The 15,857-nt window shown below is 40.0% G+C and overlaps 1 protein-coding gene across 1 annotated transcript; it reads right to left on the minus strand.

Moving 5' to 3' along the window:
* Positions 1 to 2,010: 2,010 nt before the first annotated feature.
* LOC139118669 (arylsulfatase B-like) lies at positions 2,011 to 15,434 on the minus strand. Its single transcript, XM_070682086.1, has 17 exons — positions 15,295 to 15,434; positions 14,707 to 14,789; positions 14,507 to 14,555; positions 13,869 to 13,980; positions 13,516 to 13,567; positions 12,827 to 12,930; positions 12,108 to 12,229; positions 11,403 to 11,497; positions 10,435 to 10,536; positions 9,798 to 9,861; positions 9,249 to 9,346; positions 7,993 to 8,129; positions 4,427 to 4,491; positions 3,587 to 3,725; positions 2,933 to 2,991; positions 2,643 to 2,738; positions 2,011 to 2,501 (listed from the first exon to the last, which is right to left on the minus strand). Exons 4-17 carry the CDS (start codon positions 13,883 to 13,885, stop codon positions 2,332 to 2,334), a joined length of 1,320 nt encoding a protein of 439 aa, XP_070538187.1. The 5' UTR covers positions 13,886 to 13,980; positions 14,507 to 14,555; positions 14,707 to 14,789; positions 15,295 to 15,434; the 3' UTR covers positions 2,011 to 2,331.
* Positions 15,435 to 15,857: the final 423 nt, after the last annotated feature.

The raw sequence follows: 15,857 nt of genomic DNA on the forward strand, positions 1-15,857 counted from the left end.
TCGCAACTTTGTCGATATTTCGAAAATTTTCCACCCAAATTGCCAACACTACCAGAAATCCGCTCAAAAATCACCAAACTATCGCCGTTTTTCCAGCTTTTTCCGACATGACTACTCGCAGACCGTTCTTTTTCTGGCGTACAAGCATTGACGAGGCTCAGTGCAGCCCGGCACTAAAGTCACCTGAGCGGTGACCTCGCAACATCGAAACACAAACTGACATCACCGATGATGTCGGCCACTACTTTAAGAAGCCTGTGAGAATTTTTACCAGCACTATTAATTTTGTAAACCAGTCACCGTCATTTCTATTTACTCGCTATCATCTCCATGTCTGCCGGTAACATATCGTTATGGAGAAGTTTAGTTACACGTAATTCAGCTGATCAGTGATAACCATACGTCGCGTACGTGTAGAACATACGTTAGGAACGGTAAACAACACCTCTACACATACAAAATGTAGTCATAATTACGTGTAGTATTTTTTAGATATTCTTGATGATTTCCTCGAATTTAGAAAGAAACCTTGTAAACTATCATGGAAAACATCTTTGATACCATAATATTTCGTAGAATTTGCAACAGCGCAAAAAGAACTTGCTATATGATTTCCTTACATGAACGAAATGTTGTTGTCTCATTCCACTTGTTATCTGACGCCGCCTGGCCCCAAAGAGTTCTCCAAACCATATAAAAAAGCTGTATCAAAGAAAATCGGCTGATTTAATTCGAGGATACGAGCTAGAATATTCCTCATATAAAAATTAATGTTTCTTAAATCTTAAACGAATTTCCAATGTTTGTGAGAAAAAATGCAGCAAAATTATCGAGAACGCACAGCTTAACTGAAAGGCAGACCACCGTCCCTCACCCACGGACGGTGGGCAGACAAAACCTTAGCAACACCACCCGATTGAGAGAACCACGCTTAACCACACGAACTTGACCCTAGTCAAATCAGACTTGTCCCTGGGAAATATGTTTACAAGTTTGCCCACATCTAAACAACGTAAAGGTCAAAGGTTTCAACTTCCGACTTCCTGCTTTACGGACGTCCTCATGCCATGAGCTGCAGGCAAGGCACTGGTAGGGTTTGCACTGTTCGCGACCATATACACGCTTGAAATTAGAGTAGCTGGCTTTCCTCGGCCATCGAAATACATTGGCTGCAGTAGATTTTGGATAAATGGTCATGACCGGCCGCAATTTGGTAATTTCTGGACACATTTCAGGAGAGCTTCTTACCTTCCCGTTTTAGTAACCATTCCTATCTTTCGCGATGTTGACTAACCCGTAAAATCCCTGATAAGTCCACGGATTAGCATAATTAGTTGTGTTGACTAATTAATCACAACATGTGTGTATGAGAGATATACGTCCTTGTAATGGAGTGTAAAATAAATAAAGAGTCACAGAGGCTAGGTTAGGTTATATAAACCATTTATTTTATTTATTCCGATCATTCAGAGCATGAAGAAAGAAGAGAAAATGATAGAGAAAACTGTGAAAAACTCAGTAATACTTAATGGGTCGCCTGTGGGTAGACTAGTGCTCCAGATGTCAAAGCACTTGTTTTACACCTGCGTCAAATTACCATAGCATAAGTCGAAAGATACAACCAGGGGTGGCGTTGTTTCGTTGCAGAGTGTCAGTAACTCGTCGCAGGAAATTATCAGCTTTATAAAATTGGACAGGTGGCTCTATGTAAGATGCTGATTAATTGCTGTTTATTGTCGTGTCCAATGATAGATCACCTTGGAGATTACGATATGATTACAAAAATGAACGGATCCCCGGTGCTAAAGTTTCTTCCCGGACCAAAATACGCGTTGTTTGTACCGGGGTGTGATGGTGGAGCGAATAGGGTCACAATATAATGTTTCAAAAGATTAGCGTTCAAAGGTTAGATGTGGTATGTATTATTGTCCCTCAACTCACCCTGGATGTATTCATCCATACACTCACGGGGAAACTGTGTGTGGACAAAGGGTCTGACAATACAGGTGCGCTGCGAACGTTGAAGTTTATTTAGACGGCCTTTCACAATCTCTTACAGCAAAGACAGTGGAGTGGAAGACTGCCTATAATTCTAAATACCCCTACCCATCACCACTACCCTTAACATAAACATAGATGAGCTATTTCAGTAAGCTGTGTTATACAGCTACCTTCTACACTAAACGGAGTCAGTGCGAATCACGGAGGGACCGTGTGCGAAGACAGTTTCAAGCATGCACATCAATCATATCATCTGAAATGTTCGTTTATCATATCTGGGTTCTCGTGTCCCGTCATCTAACAGTCCAGTGTCCGGTCCACGACAAGTGCTTAACACCAACCGATGTCCCAAAAATGGTTGAAATTATCGGGATTGGCAGCGTCCGTCGCTGGAGGCCAGTAGGTCCATGCGATAGCTTCATATGGCTTAAGTTTCTCGCGAAGTTCAGCAACTTTGTCCGGCATTTCGCAGGCCAAATTCGTTTCCTCAAAGGGGTCATCTAGGAATGAAAGCAAATATTTGTATAACAATAATACTTGCGTCATCGACCCATTGAAGACCTATCTTGAAATGAGAAGTTGTTTCGGGTTTGAGTTTAACTTCACTGTGCTTTGTAAGTTAAGCAAAATAATCAACTGACCTGCGAGGTTGTACAGGAATACGTCCGTCCCCTCGTCTTCTTCGGGCGGCTGTATTACTGTTTGATGTTCGGTGTTGAGTGGTGGGTAATAACCGACTGTGGAAGTAATACACAAAATCAGGAAATGTATGGCCATAAAGATGTCGTGTGATCAATAAATATTGTTTTATGGTGACCTGTCGTCACAACCGCCCAATTCAGAACTCTCTCTCTCTCTCTCTCTCTCTCTCTCTCTCTCTCTCTCTCTCTCTCTCTCTCTCTCTCTCTCTCTCTCTCTCTCTTATACTTACAGTCTCTGTGTGTGTACGAGAAAGACGGGACTCCTACCATGAGTTTGTAGTCACCGACTCTGAAAAGCGAAATAGAACGGGTTTATCAGCTTTTGAGTACGTCTTTGTGACTTATACGATGATGTATCTGATTTTAATGTTTTTTATGCAGTATTGCCATATATGATGCGAAGTGACTTAAAATCGAATAAACCAGCACGTAATGCTTGTTGCAGTTTGAAAATGTATATTACCCTATGTAAGCGGTTGAAAGACGGTTTCGACAGTGCTTTGGGGATAACTTAGTTGGAGGAAGTAGCTCCTGCAATCAATGGCAATCAAATGTTTGTGAGAACACAAAATTGTTTTTTTTTTACTAGCTTAGATTAAATGGTTTATTCTCACCGTGAACATTACAGCCATACTACCTTGATGGTAGATCCATATATCTGTCTTAATTCAGGTTCGCACCAAATCTTACCGAAACCTGTCAGAGCATTTACCACTGTGCACTAAACGATGCATGCAGTTGTTCGCGTCCAACGTTGAATTACAGGGATCAACGGGTGGTTGTTTCACTCACGACAGCCGAACCCTGCAGCTATAATTCCGAACTTCATGTGCACAGAAGTGATCATCGTGCACCTACTTTGACAGGCCGACGGAACGACTTACCTGATTGCACTGACGTTGGCGCCCATAAAGCTATCTCTCGGCAATTCGGCAAAGTCGGTGTCGACAACGATGAGGAATTCAGTGCGAGGAGATTCTGCACCCGTCGAAAATGATTCCCAGACATTCATGCCATCAATATCTGCCATTAAGGTATTGCAATTAATATCGATTAGATAAGACGTTCTAGAAATTTACCCATAAGATAGTACGCACCTCGAAATCAAAAAACAAAGTTAAAGTTCGCTAAAACTTTCCATAAGTAAACTTGAAACCATTCCCTTTCGAACTTAAAATAAAAATCTCTTCTCCGTTATGATTGTATCAGAGAAACCAGTTAACCACAATTTTAAAGACATTTAAAATTCAAAATGGCCGCTATCCCTGTGTCTCATGAGGAAATATATAATTTTCAATTTTCACAAAAAAGTCGGTAAAAATAAGCTTCAAAATGGGCGTCCACAAGTGATGGTATTAAAAAGGATCGTAGAGGTTTCTGAGTCCAAATATGTCCCCGAGGCACAATTAAGCTTACTGAACTTTTTAAAACTCATCTATTTCAAAAAAAATTCCATACATCTATCTGCTGCTAAGAAACCATGACTGTATCTTGTTTGCGACCAGTTCACACATAACAGATGATTGCAACTTTACATGATCACCGGCATCCATTACTATTAACCCGTAGAAATTTCGTTTTGGCGCGCATCTAGAAGTGATTTGTGAGACTTGCGGCTGGATTGAAAACATAGACGGCAAATACAGGAAGACTGCTACTTGAAGTTATGAGAGATCCCCACTAGCATTTGTGCGCAACGTTCGCCAGAAGATGGACATACGTACCATAAACTTCTCCTCCAACAACTCCTTCGACGAGGGTAGGATACATATCAGTGACATGGAACATGCTGAAAAACAGACACAATGTGTATTTCAATAAAGCGACTCTGCAAGCCGGTTTGTGTTTCTCAATCCGCGACAAGTTGCGTCCAACCCTTCTGATGCTGTGATACTTGAAATACCATATTCTAAAACACGTGTTTTGACATTTTCGCTTTGTAATTTCGATTATTTTAAACAAAATAATCCGTATTATCTTGAATAAAACAAAAGGGAGATGCAAGATATCCCACTTTTCGTATATTTCAAGACAATGTAACCAACTTTAAAATTCAATAAGTCAAGTTGTCGTTTTGGAGTAACCAATCACGTCCAGGTGATCTGAAATCTGAAATCTTTTGTTGAAAATTCACAGAGTAAGTACAACATCGTGTTTATTGCGTTTATTCCTTCTGCACTTTATAAATGTAATATTCAATGAGGTCAACTCATAATCGGCTATCATATATAATATGGGTTTGACCCCTTTCGTTTCACCCGATGCGCGCGTGCGCATTCGTTTGATGGGAGCTGACGCCAGGTTTGAATAAAACAGAAAGGAGATGCTCAGTACATATTTGCTAGTGAGTGAGATTTTCATACCGTTGTTCATTGGGTTGCTCATCTTGCGCCTTGCCGGCAACTCAGATACAGTTCCTTCTGTATCGACGTGGCAAATTTCCGTTTCAGCTATCGCAACTGTTTCATGAAGTTCTTCGCGTGTTGTAATGATTAATACCAGGCCTGTTACACACTCCTTTCGGATACGCCAGTAATGCCAGGGTTTTTTTGTTTGTATTAAAATTCTGATATCACAATGGGTGCGTAAACGAACGACAAAGGGCGTGAGCGTCGGGTCAAATAAATGGGGTCACACTGATATCCGAGAACTGATTATGAGTTGACTTTATTGCTTATTATATCATACCAGTATATTGACGGCCCAAATACAGTGATCTGATTTGTCGAGACGCGAAAAGAACCGTGGTATATTGGCGATATACCACGGCTGGCATGCGCGCGAGCTCTAAGCTTGAGCAAAAAACCATTTATGACGTTCAAGGCTAGAATTTCAATATAAGCTTACTGTTATGATATAATAGCAATAAAGCACACCCAGCGATGGTATACCACGAGATTTTGACCAGTTCACGACATATATGCAAGAGCGATAGCGAGTGCATATATGAAGTCAACTGGTCAAAATCTCGTGGTATACCATCGCTGGGTGTGATTTATTGCTTAATTATTATACACCTACGTCTGTAACCTGTGGAGTTTCGTCGTACAGTAAGTTTCGTTATCAGAGGACGCGGAGTCCAATAACTTTGACGCGGAGTACAGTTTCTTTAGGTGTTATTGGACGTTATTTGACATCAAAACACCTTTACGTCAACACGAGGAAAAAGAAGAGAAGATTTTACATTTTTACAAAAATAAATACTTCTTAACATTCAGTACTTCACAAAGTAAATCATTGTAGTCCAAAACCGGTGAATTTGAGTGAAATTATGCTGCTGACGTAAAATTTCTACCACGTGCAATGCGCAGCGCAAGTTCAAATTTCGGTTTGTGCGCTTAGCCACAGACAAATAGCATAGACAGACTGGAAACGCTGCATGCCCCCCTTTTGTTCCATGGTCGTCTCGGTAGACTATTGGCTTTTCATATTAAAATGAGCTTCAAAGGTGTTAAACTTATTGGAGGCTTTGTTTGTGGTTGATAATTACACGAGATGATGCGAAAAATACGACGAGATGGCATCGTACTGCCAGTCGCGTAGCAACCATAGTTACTTTGTGAGCTCTCAGGCCAGAAACACTGCTTCACGCCAATCAAAACATAACACGCCAGCAGTTTCATAAACATGTCCTTCCTTGACGCACGTGTAAAAGACGGTATGACTGACCGTAAGCCATTGAGTAAAACCAGACAGTATCGATAAAAGACTTTCAAATTTGGTTCAAACACACTCATTATATATTCATAAAAATATGAAAGGAATTTTTAAAACGGTAAAACTCACTTTCCTGAAGCTCAAAAACACTCCTGTTTTTGCCAGCACGTCAATTCCGCTCAGCACCACACGACAACAACAACACAAACTTTGCCGAACATACTTTCGCTTAACAATTGGCGAAAATCCGAAAATTACCGAAGGATGCATGGTCGGCACTCTTCGGAAAAGAGCGGCGAGAGCAACCTGAGGCGAGGCGAACATGGATGGGTTACGTAACCGCTTCACGCCTTAAACAATACCCGTTGCGACTCTGTCTATGTTTCTCTGTGGCTTAGCGGATGCGCTGAACGCGTTCCCAGTCTGCTCGCGATCGCTCAGTGCTGTGCGCGAGAAGCATCCAAAAAAGCTTAAATTTCGACTTTTTTCAGGTAAAATTGGACTAAAAAGGTGTATAATAATAAGGTTATTCGTACGCTACGGTGTTGTCCTCGATGCTACGCGTCTCGGACGATACCTCCGCACCACGATGTACTCGGACATAAATCCCGGTATTTTGTTAATAACCTTACATTTTATTTGTAGAGTGTAGAGGGGATACGCAGTGTACATGATGAAAGATCAGGGAATTATCAACCACAGATTTTAGGACTTAATTGAATATAAAGCAGATGCCGTTGTCATAAAACCTACGAAAAGATTGATATCTTGCATCTTGCATCTCCCTTCTGTTTTATTCCAGTCTTTAACGAGTGAGGGCTTATGCATTATTGCGATTTAAATTATCGAAATAACAAATCGGAAATGTCAAAACAGGTGTTTTTAATACGGTATATCAAGTATCACAGCATTAGAAGGGAAGGACACAATTTGTGACGGATTTTTCTCTCCCTCTCCATTTTACAGACAATTTCGTATGTTTTATAATGCACACACATTTTTATTGCTGTTTGAGTTGGTATTCATTACTGCTACTGCTGACATCGTATACAGATAAGCACCAAAGTCACCCATGTAAATTTTCATCGCAAAAACAATATGTTTACAACCATGCATAAGCTGTACTATAAAATTCAACGTAACAACTCAATTGGCTACACTCATAGCATGCATTGAAGTGTATAAATTGTTTAAACTACCACAAGTTCCAAATTTATTTGTTATTGTGATGTGATAAGAAATATTCAAAGATATATGGTAGATAGATAGAAAGTGTGTATATCATTCATCCAACCATCCATCAGTCCGTCCGTCACTCCCTCCGTCCCTCCACCCGTCCGTCCCTCCCTCCCTCCGTCTGTCCATGCGTACGTTCGTACGTACGTACGTACGAATGTATGTACGTACATACATACATACATACATACATACATACATACATATACACACACATACATACATACATACATACATACATACATACATACATACATACATACATACATACATACATACATACATACATACATACATACATACATACATACATACATACATACATACATACATACATACATACATACATACTCTTAGGCCTAAGCAACACTAATTTTAATGGTAAAAACGACATTACCCTTCATGGGTGTATCCCGTTTTCTCTATGCCGTAGCCGGAGACAAAGCCTTGCAGTCTTATCCCACCGTCGAAGTACGTGCCCTTGTTTCCTCTGTATGGGTGATTGGAGCATCCTTCTTTGGTGTCCCCTCCGTTCTAAACGATTTTGAACCAGACACAGATATCGTCAGGAGGGGCAATACGTTGACGAGGGGCATGGAGAACAATTGGGATGACCAGTGGTTGTGAAAATTGTACATGAATACGAGGAGAGTAGAGACCTTTAAATTTTCAACATCGGAGTGTATTTATTGCTATTATATCATAACAGTATATTGAAATTCTGGCATGGAACGTCATAAAAGGACTTTTCCTCAAGCCGAGAGCTAGTGCGCATGCCAGCCGTGGTATATCGCCAATATACCACGGTTCTTTTCGCTTCTCGACCAATCAGATCGCTGTATTTGTACCATCAATATACTGGTATGATATAATACCCAATATCGCCTGTTCCTGTGTCGTGTCAGCATGAGTATCATTGTGCTGCGTAAGACACGAGACGAAGTCGAGTGTCTGACACATGTGACTATGGATGTGACTATCTTTTCTATGTGACCTTTGAGTACGAAAGTGAACTTTGGTCGGAATACAAAAATCGTCATACAGAAGGAACCTTTTAAGGTGCAATATGCTATTACTGTCCTCAGCTTTATCCTCAGCTTTATCCTTATCGCGGCACGGAGCTCGCGCGGAGAGGGGCAGCCATTTTGTTTGTTCACCCTAAGAGTTGTCATGTCAACAGTCGTCGCGCGCGCGACATCGCTGTCACGCCACGCACTCACTACCTGTTCGGGGGTAGACCGTGCACAGCGCCGGCTCCGTGCGAACGGCAGAATGTTTGCTAGAGCGTGGCTAAAAATATACGAGAACTTTAACAGGAAAAGCATGGGAAATCATTACAAGACTCAACATGTTATTTCTGTATTTGGCAACCAGAAATACCCGTGTTCCTCGAAGCCCTTCAATTTTTTACGTCGGCAACATCGCTTCGTGGTCGGGGAATGGCAGCCACCTTGTTTATTTATATTATTTACCAATAAACTGACGTTTATCGTGAAATATCACGGCTGATATTTTACGGTGAAGGTCACTGGGATGAAGTAATATGGGCATGGGTATATGACAATGGACAATATCACTAAAAGGATATTACAAGTGGACCGTCCTTTGAAATGAGCGCTTGTGAGAAGAGAGAAACAATGTTTGATGACTTACATCGGAATGGAAGATGAATAAAGTGTTGTCCAACATTCCCTTTTGAGTCAGCGCCTCAACAATGTGGCCTACGATCGTATCCATGTAGGTAATTTGTCCTGCGCAATACAAATGAAATGTTATTTTATCTTCTATCACTTCTACAGAATCATCTGTCCCTCAATTTATTTATTTATTCATTTATTATTTATTTTGGTCGACCAAAAGAGGTTTCCAATATTTAACAAGAGGGGGAAAGGCAGCTGTAGTGTATTCTTGAAGCTCACCCACAAGAGAGGCAGACAATCAATGAGAATTACTGTGGCCGTCGTGTACGGTTTATTTGTATAAGATAATAATTATATGTACATAAACGTTGGATGTGACTATCTTTTCTATGTGACCAATGAGTAAAAAAGTGAACTTTGGTCGGATGAAATGCGTCTTTGCACCAAAAGCTAAAATAGGCGCGGCATTTATGAATGACGTAGTCGGAAGTGGAAATCGTTGAAGCACCAAGAAAAGACTACACAGATAAAGAACAAAGAATGAAACCGATCAAACTTGTACCGTAGTAAATCCTTCGGTTTTCATCAAGAATATCCGGATACATGTCATAGTACTTCTTTGGTACCTGCGTTATAAATTGAAATGAAAATTGTCAATATGAATGACAACATTTTTTACATACCCTAGCTCAAATAAAACGATACGGGCAAAGAAATGTTTGAATATGAATTGACGAACATTTGTGTTTCAGTATATTTGAGTATGTTCTAACTGTCCGATGTTGGAAATGCAAGTGAATCACTAGGTTTGATAACAAGCCAGGTGTAGGCGCCCTCCATAGTCCCTAACTGATTTGAGTCACATGCCATCTTGTGAGCGTGATTAAAAAAATTGGAGTTCGGAAAGTAAAACATATCATGGACATGAATGGTGAGAGTCGCAGAGTGTCACTTGCGTGAGTATGCAAAATCAAATGTAGACAAGACCGCAACCCTTCAACGTCTGTGTAGGAAGCCTTAACTTCATTGATAACGGTCCCTGCATGGTCCCTCCATGTGATTTAAATTTGTAAACAGTTCATACCGACCTCGGTCATTGATTCCAGGCTTATGGAATATGAAGGGCGCCGTATATTTCAACAAACAAGCTTGATAACAAGCGTCTGTTCACTTGTGGCAAAACAAAGGAAAGTTCTTACGTCTCTTGGGGCGTGTGGCAGCTGGAAGGCACAGTACTGGAACATGGGAATGGATGGATCATGATTGTTGATATTCGCAAGCATCTCCCTCTCAAACAATACCTAAATGATTAAATAAAGAAAAATTAAACAAATAAATAAATGATTAAGTAAAGAACAAATGTTTGGTTCGTTACAAAAAGTTCACTTAGAAGTTCTCGTGGAGACGTGGAATGACATACAAGATTAATAGTAGGGCAGTCAGAAACTAGTAATGGTGGTTCAAGTACCCGGATGAAGACTGTACACACAAAGAGGGAAGGAATTATAATTTATGACTGAGTACCTAATGGTTTGACAAGACATACATTAAAGTAGTACGCACCTCGAGAGTGAAAATTTAGACTTTTGCTCAAACTTTCCTCAATGAAACTTTTTCAATTGCAAAATCAAGAATATTAATCAGGGGGTCACCGTGCAAGGTAATGTATTTAGAGAAACAAATACATAAACGTAGACCAATATTTTAAATTCAGAATGGCCGCCAAGGGGAGGAATCTTTCAGTGATTCGCTCTCAAAATCAATAATAAAAATCGGGGGTCACCGTGCAAATTTTTGTACAAGATGAACATGTTACCAAAGATTTACCAATACTAGTATTTGAAATTCAAAATGGCCGCCATCCCTGTGTTAACTCTATGGGGGAAATAATATTTTTGATTTCGGAAAACTAAGAGAGCGAAAATGTTTCACGCACCAAGAACTTTAAAATGAACAAAAATAAAAGTTTGAGAGTCCGAATATCTATCCCCGAGGCGCATTCTACCTTAACGCACATAATTTCTTCCCAAGATATCAGCGCCTTGAGCTTCCCTTTACAAGCAAGCTTTGGAGGATTAAATGTAAGAAGTCATGAAGTGCAGAGTGTTTTTAATTAGTAAGAGCCGACTCCCCGAAAAAAGAACTAAATAAAGGTCTAGATACTTACGGAAGTGTAAACACAGGCATCTAAGGGACTGTCTACTGGTTCGCCATCATCGTGCAAGTCAAATCCGAACATTTTAATGTTCTTTCTCGTTGGACCTTTGGAGAAAGCAGTTTCGAGACTTTGAATGTGAGGATGGCGGTCGGTAGATGTTTAATACCACTACAGCAACTCGTTTAACAGTTGTCAAATAATATTCAGTGATACTCTAGATGGTTCTGGCCACATATTATGGTGATTGTAGTTGTAAAATAAGACAGTATTAGATACGGCATAAACGGATATTAAGAATAATGGCTGTTTTAAGACGTAGGGCGACATGGTGGCACGCGCACCGGAGTGATGGCGGTCGTCATCATACAGTTGTTGCCTATGGTGAATGCGATGTTACACGTCGTGTGCATTAAGATTGCAGTTTTCAGTTGTCGCGGACACACTTTAGGGCTGGCGGTGCACTGGGGTGGAAGACTATGAACCCGTCTTAGCGCTTTGCAGACACGTGCGGGATCCTATGTCGAACATCAGAAACATCCACAATTTACCCTTTGCGCCTACGAAAGGTGTCATAAACATTCATTGAAATCGAAAATGTCGACCAACTTCGGTGAGATTTTTTCTCCTCGCCCAATTGCCGGCCGTCTTAAAAATTTTGTAGACAAAAATAAGCACCAACTGTCTGTTTATGGAATACAAGAACTTAGTTCTTACCGACTTCTGAAGTGGTGTGGGAATAGTAGTCAGCGCCTCCTTGGTAGAATCCATAGTAGTGATCAAATCCACGCATTTCTGCCGTGGGTATGAATGACTCATTACAGAATCCCTGATGCCATCTTGCAAAGAGAAGTCATTTATGGGTATATTTAAGACCAAAAAGTCATAGCATATCTTTGAGTCATGTTCATCAGATTTATTTCACGTGTACAGTGTACAGACGAAAATGGCACACCTAGCTAACCCCTGTGAATCATAGCCTTTAAGTATTCAATAGTGCTTGGATGCTACTGTATATAACAACAAATAAATAATTAAAGGGTTAAGGTGATAGATTTCAGCAAAGTTTAGAAAAGCGGTCTTGGTAAGACATTTTTAAAATACGACAGTAATATAATCAAGGGTGCGCTAATTTACTTTGATATTACCCGGTAAGCTTCGAGGAGCAGGAGGCTGAAAAGCTCAACAGATTCGAGTTTTTTCTTTAACAGTGTCAGGCAATAGTGGTGCAATGCAATGCGAATGGCATTCTACTTTCTGTACAGTTTGTGCAAAAGACCGGGAAAGCAAAAATTGAGGTAGCATATTAATTCATGACAGTAAACACTTATCTGAATTGATAGCGTCTTGAGAAAAATTAGACGATTTATTTTTAAAAATGTTGACTAAAACTTTATAGATATATCTACTCTCAAAATACTCAGTCTGATACATACTTTCCGACTCCATATGTTGCATAACCATTGTCCTTCAGGCTCTTCGGCAAATATGGTATGGTTGTGGGCACACCGTGGGCGACGTTACCCATGAATACCAGATGCTATAAACCAAGTGTACACGTTCAATCGATGGGTTGAAAATAAGGTACAGATGATGACTCCTTACTGAGAATACTACCAATTTACTTTGTTACATTCTCTCGACACGTTTAACACAAACCTATATTTTATAGTGTGTTGAAATGTCATAATATTTGCAGCCGTCCTGTATTGAAGAACATCTTTGACTTCAAATGACGTTTGTCCTTTTCAATGCGACACCTCAGAACATTTTTTGCACGAACATGACGGAACAACAGAATCACCAACAGGACAATATGACAATATTTTCGGTAGTGCAAGACGAGGTAATGAGACCATTTGATATATAAAGAACACTGGTCTATTTAGTTTTTCATGTGTTTCATGATATGACTTCAGGTTTACTATGTTGAATCATAAAAGAACACACTTTATGAAAAGCTAACAAGAATTTACACAACCTTTTTTCTGTTATATTTCACAAGTCCGCTCAAGCTAGACGGTATCTAAGCTTATCGTGATACAGGGAATTAAGGGAAAAGAAAATATCTGGTTGTGACAGAAGAGTCAGATATACAAGCAATGTAATGAATGAAAGTGGATACCTGTGCGCCAATGCTGGAAGCGTACTTTCCGGTCAGCAATGAAGCACGGGTCCTGGAATAAGACGATAAACACGGACTTGCATTAGATGTTCTGCATTTTCCATCAAAACAATGCTGTACCATGTAAGTGTGGACTATATAAGTAAATGTTGATGAAAAGTTGGACGTGCAATATCTAAATGAAAATTGAGATATTACGTGACCATTCTGTGTTTCAAAATCTTGCAAGTACCGAATATTTTACAAATTAATCGAATGCATAGATCTTTAAAATCTACAGAGTACCTGTAAAGCTTCGTTTCGATCAGTGAGAAAGAGATTAATTTAAATGAACTCAAACCATCTGTACTCACGGACTGCATGCGGACATGCCGTATAAATTTTTCAAGATGACGCCTTTATCAGCAAGAGCTTGCAGGTTTGGGGTCTGGATGGTTTTGTCTTGCCAACTCACGTCGTTGTATCCTAGAGTATCGAGGAAAACACGCCTTTTAATTTGTTTTTGCAATCGGTCAGGGTTTCGGCAATGATAAATATTTACTACATAGTAAGGACATAAAGATAGACATGAAGAGTAAGAGTGAGTTCCTGCAGAACAGACAGAGACTGTCTGGGGAAGTAAAGAGGGGTAGAGACAGACACAGACAGACAGACAGACAGACAGACAGACAAACAGAGACAAAAATACAGATGGGCAAAGATACACAGTCAGGCAGATTACGACAGCGGCAGATAGACAGACAGACGGACAGAGATGAGGGAGGAAAACAAAATAATGACAAAGGGAAAGAGCGACATAGAGAAAACCACAAAGATTACCCAAAATGGAAAGACACACAAAAGAGAAGAGACAGGATAAAAAGTTACAGAAATGACAAAGTTTGGAGAAAAGGGAGAAAAAACAAACAGATAATTAAGCGACTGCTGAAACTACAAGTCAAATGGTCGTCAAAGTTTCAATTTTTGTCTGAAAAGAAATATTTCAACTTACCTAAATCGTCAGCGAGCAGGTATATGATATGGGGTTCTGTCGCACAAGCCTGGAAATTAGACAAAAACGATATTTTCAGCTTAGTAAATGAGTGACGGGGAAAAAAGAATGTTAGTACAAATATTTCAAGTTAAAGCCAATATAAACGGCCTTCGAAAAAACATCCCAAAGAAGACGACAGTCAACTGAATTATTCTTACATTGTTGAATGCTCAGGGACAACAGGAGGACCAATATCACCCGCATGATGGATTTTCTCGGCTGACGGTGTGTAGAATAAGATCTACCGTGGGAAAGAAAAAACAATGTTGAAACAAAATTGGTTTGAAAAATCCCCCACTGTATAATTAATCATCCTTGTGGAATTTAGATTCCATCCGGTGATTTTCATTTGCTATAGAATCTGTCAGCAAAGTGATTCCTACTGGAAGCGAACTTTGAAGTACAATCCAAGGCATTAACGGTACTTATTAAACATACACCTCGTCCGATCAATGGCGCATCTTCTATTTACATACGACGTAGCCCTGTGCTATCATTTGGAAACAAAACAAAGCAAAACAATATGTAATCCTCAAATGAGTTTGATTTTAACATATTTTAGTGTAAGAATATTTTAGTGTAAGAGCAATAGTCTTAGTTTTTTAAATGTATCAGCCAAAGTCAAACGCTAAAATGGATTTCCGAACGAGAGACTTTCCAAAGTGGACAGTTTCTCTTGGTTCCTGCGTACATACCGTCCGCTGGTCAGTGAAGCAGTTTAGGGCAACTGGCAATAGTCTACCTACCTGACGTTGAATCTTCTGTGTGGGGTTCTGAGTTCCCGGAGGAGCTGTGCCGATCTCCTACCGCGACCGCTGTTTAAGAACGATCCAGAATCAACTCATTTGCATAAAGTTTGCACAGCTCTGCACTTTTCAATTTTTGCTATGATTTGCATGCGTGTTTCGATTTCCTCCACGAACTGTAAAACGCTGGTAGGTCAGATATGAAGTACGCTCGTTCTCGAGAGGTCGTCTCCTTCTGTCTGATTAACCTTCACAAAGGTGACCATAAAGACCATATATCAAGTAGACGGGAAAGGACATTCAATGATAATGATGAACTTGTCCGATACAAGAAATATGACGACAGGTGAATCGACAAACAAAAATATTGTATTTGGTGTTGCTTTATACCATAACGTCAACATGTATGTTAATTTATTTACCTTTTATATCTATTCATGAGTTTGCCAGTAGAGTTTGACCATGTTTATCGTTTGATGACCTTTTTCATCAAAAGCCATCCAACGGCATATGTATATGTGTATAACTCGATATGCAGTCGCATACGTTAGTTTTTTTTCTCA

This window comes from Ptychodera flava, chromosome 19 (assembly GCF_041260155.1).
Source record: "Ptychodera flava strain L36383 chromosome 19, AS_Pfla_20210202, whole genome shotgun sequence".
NCBI lineage: Eukaryota > Metazoa > Hemichordata > Enteropneusta > Ptychoderidae > Ptychodera > Ptychodera flava.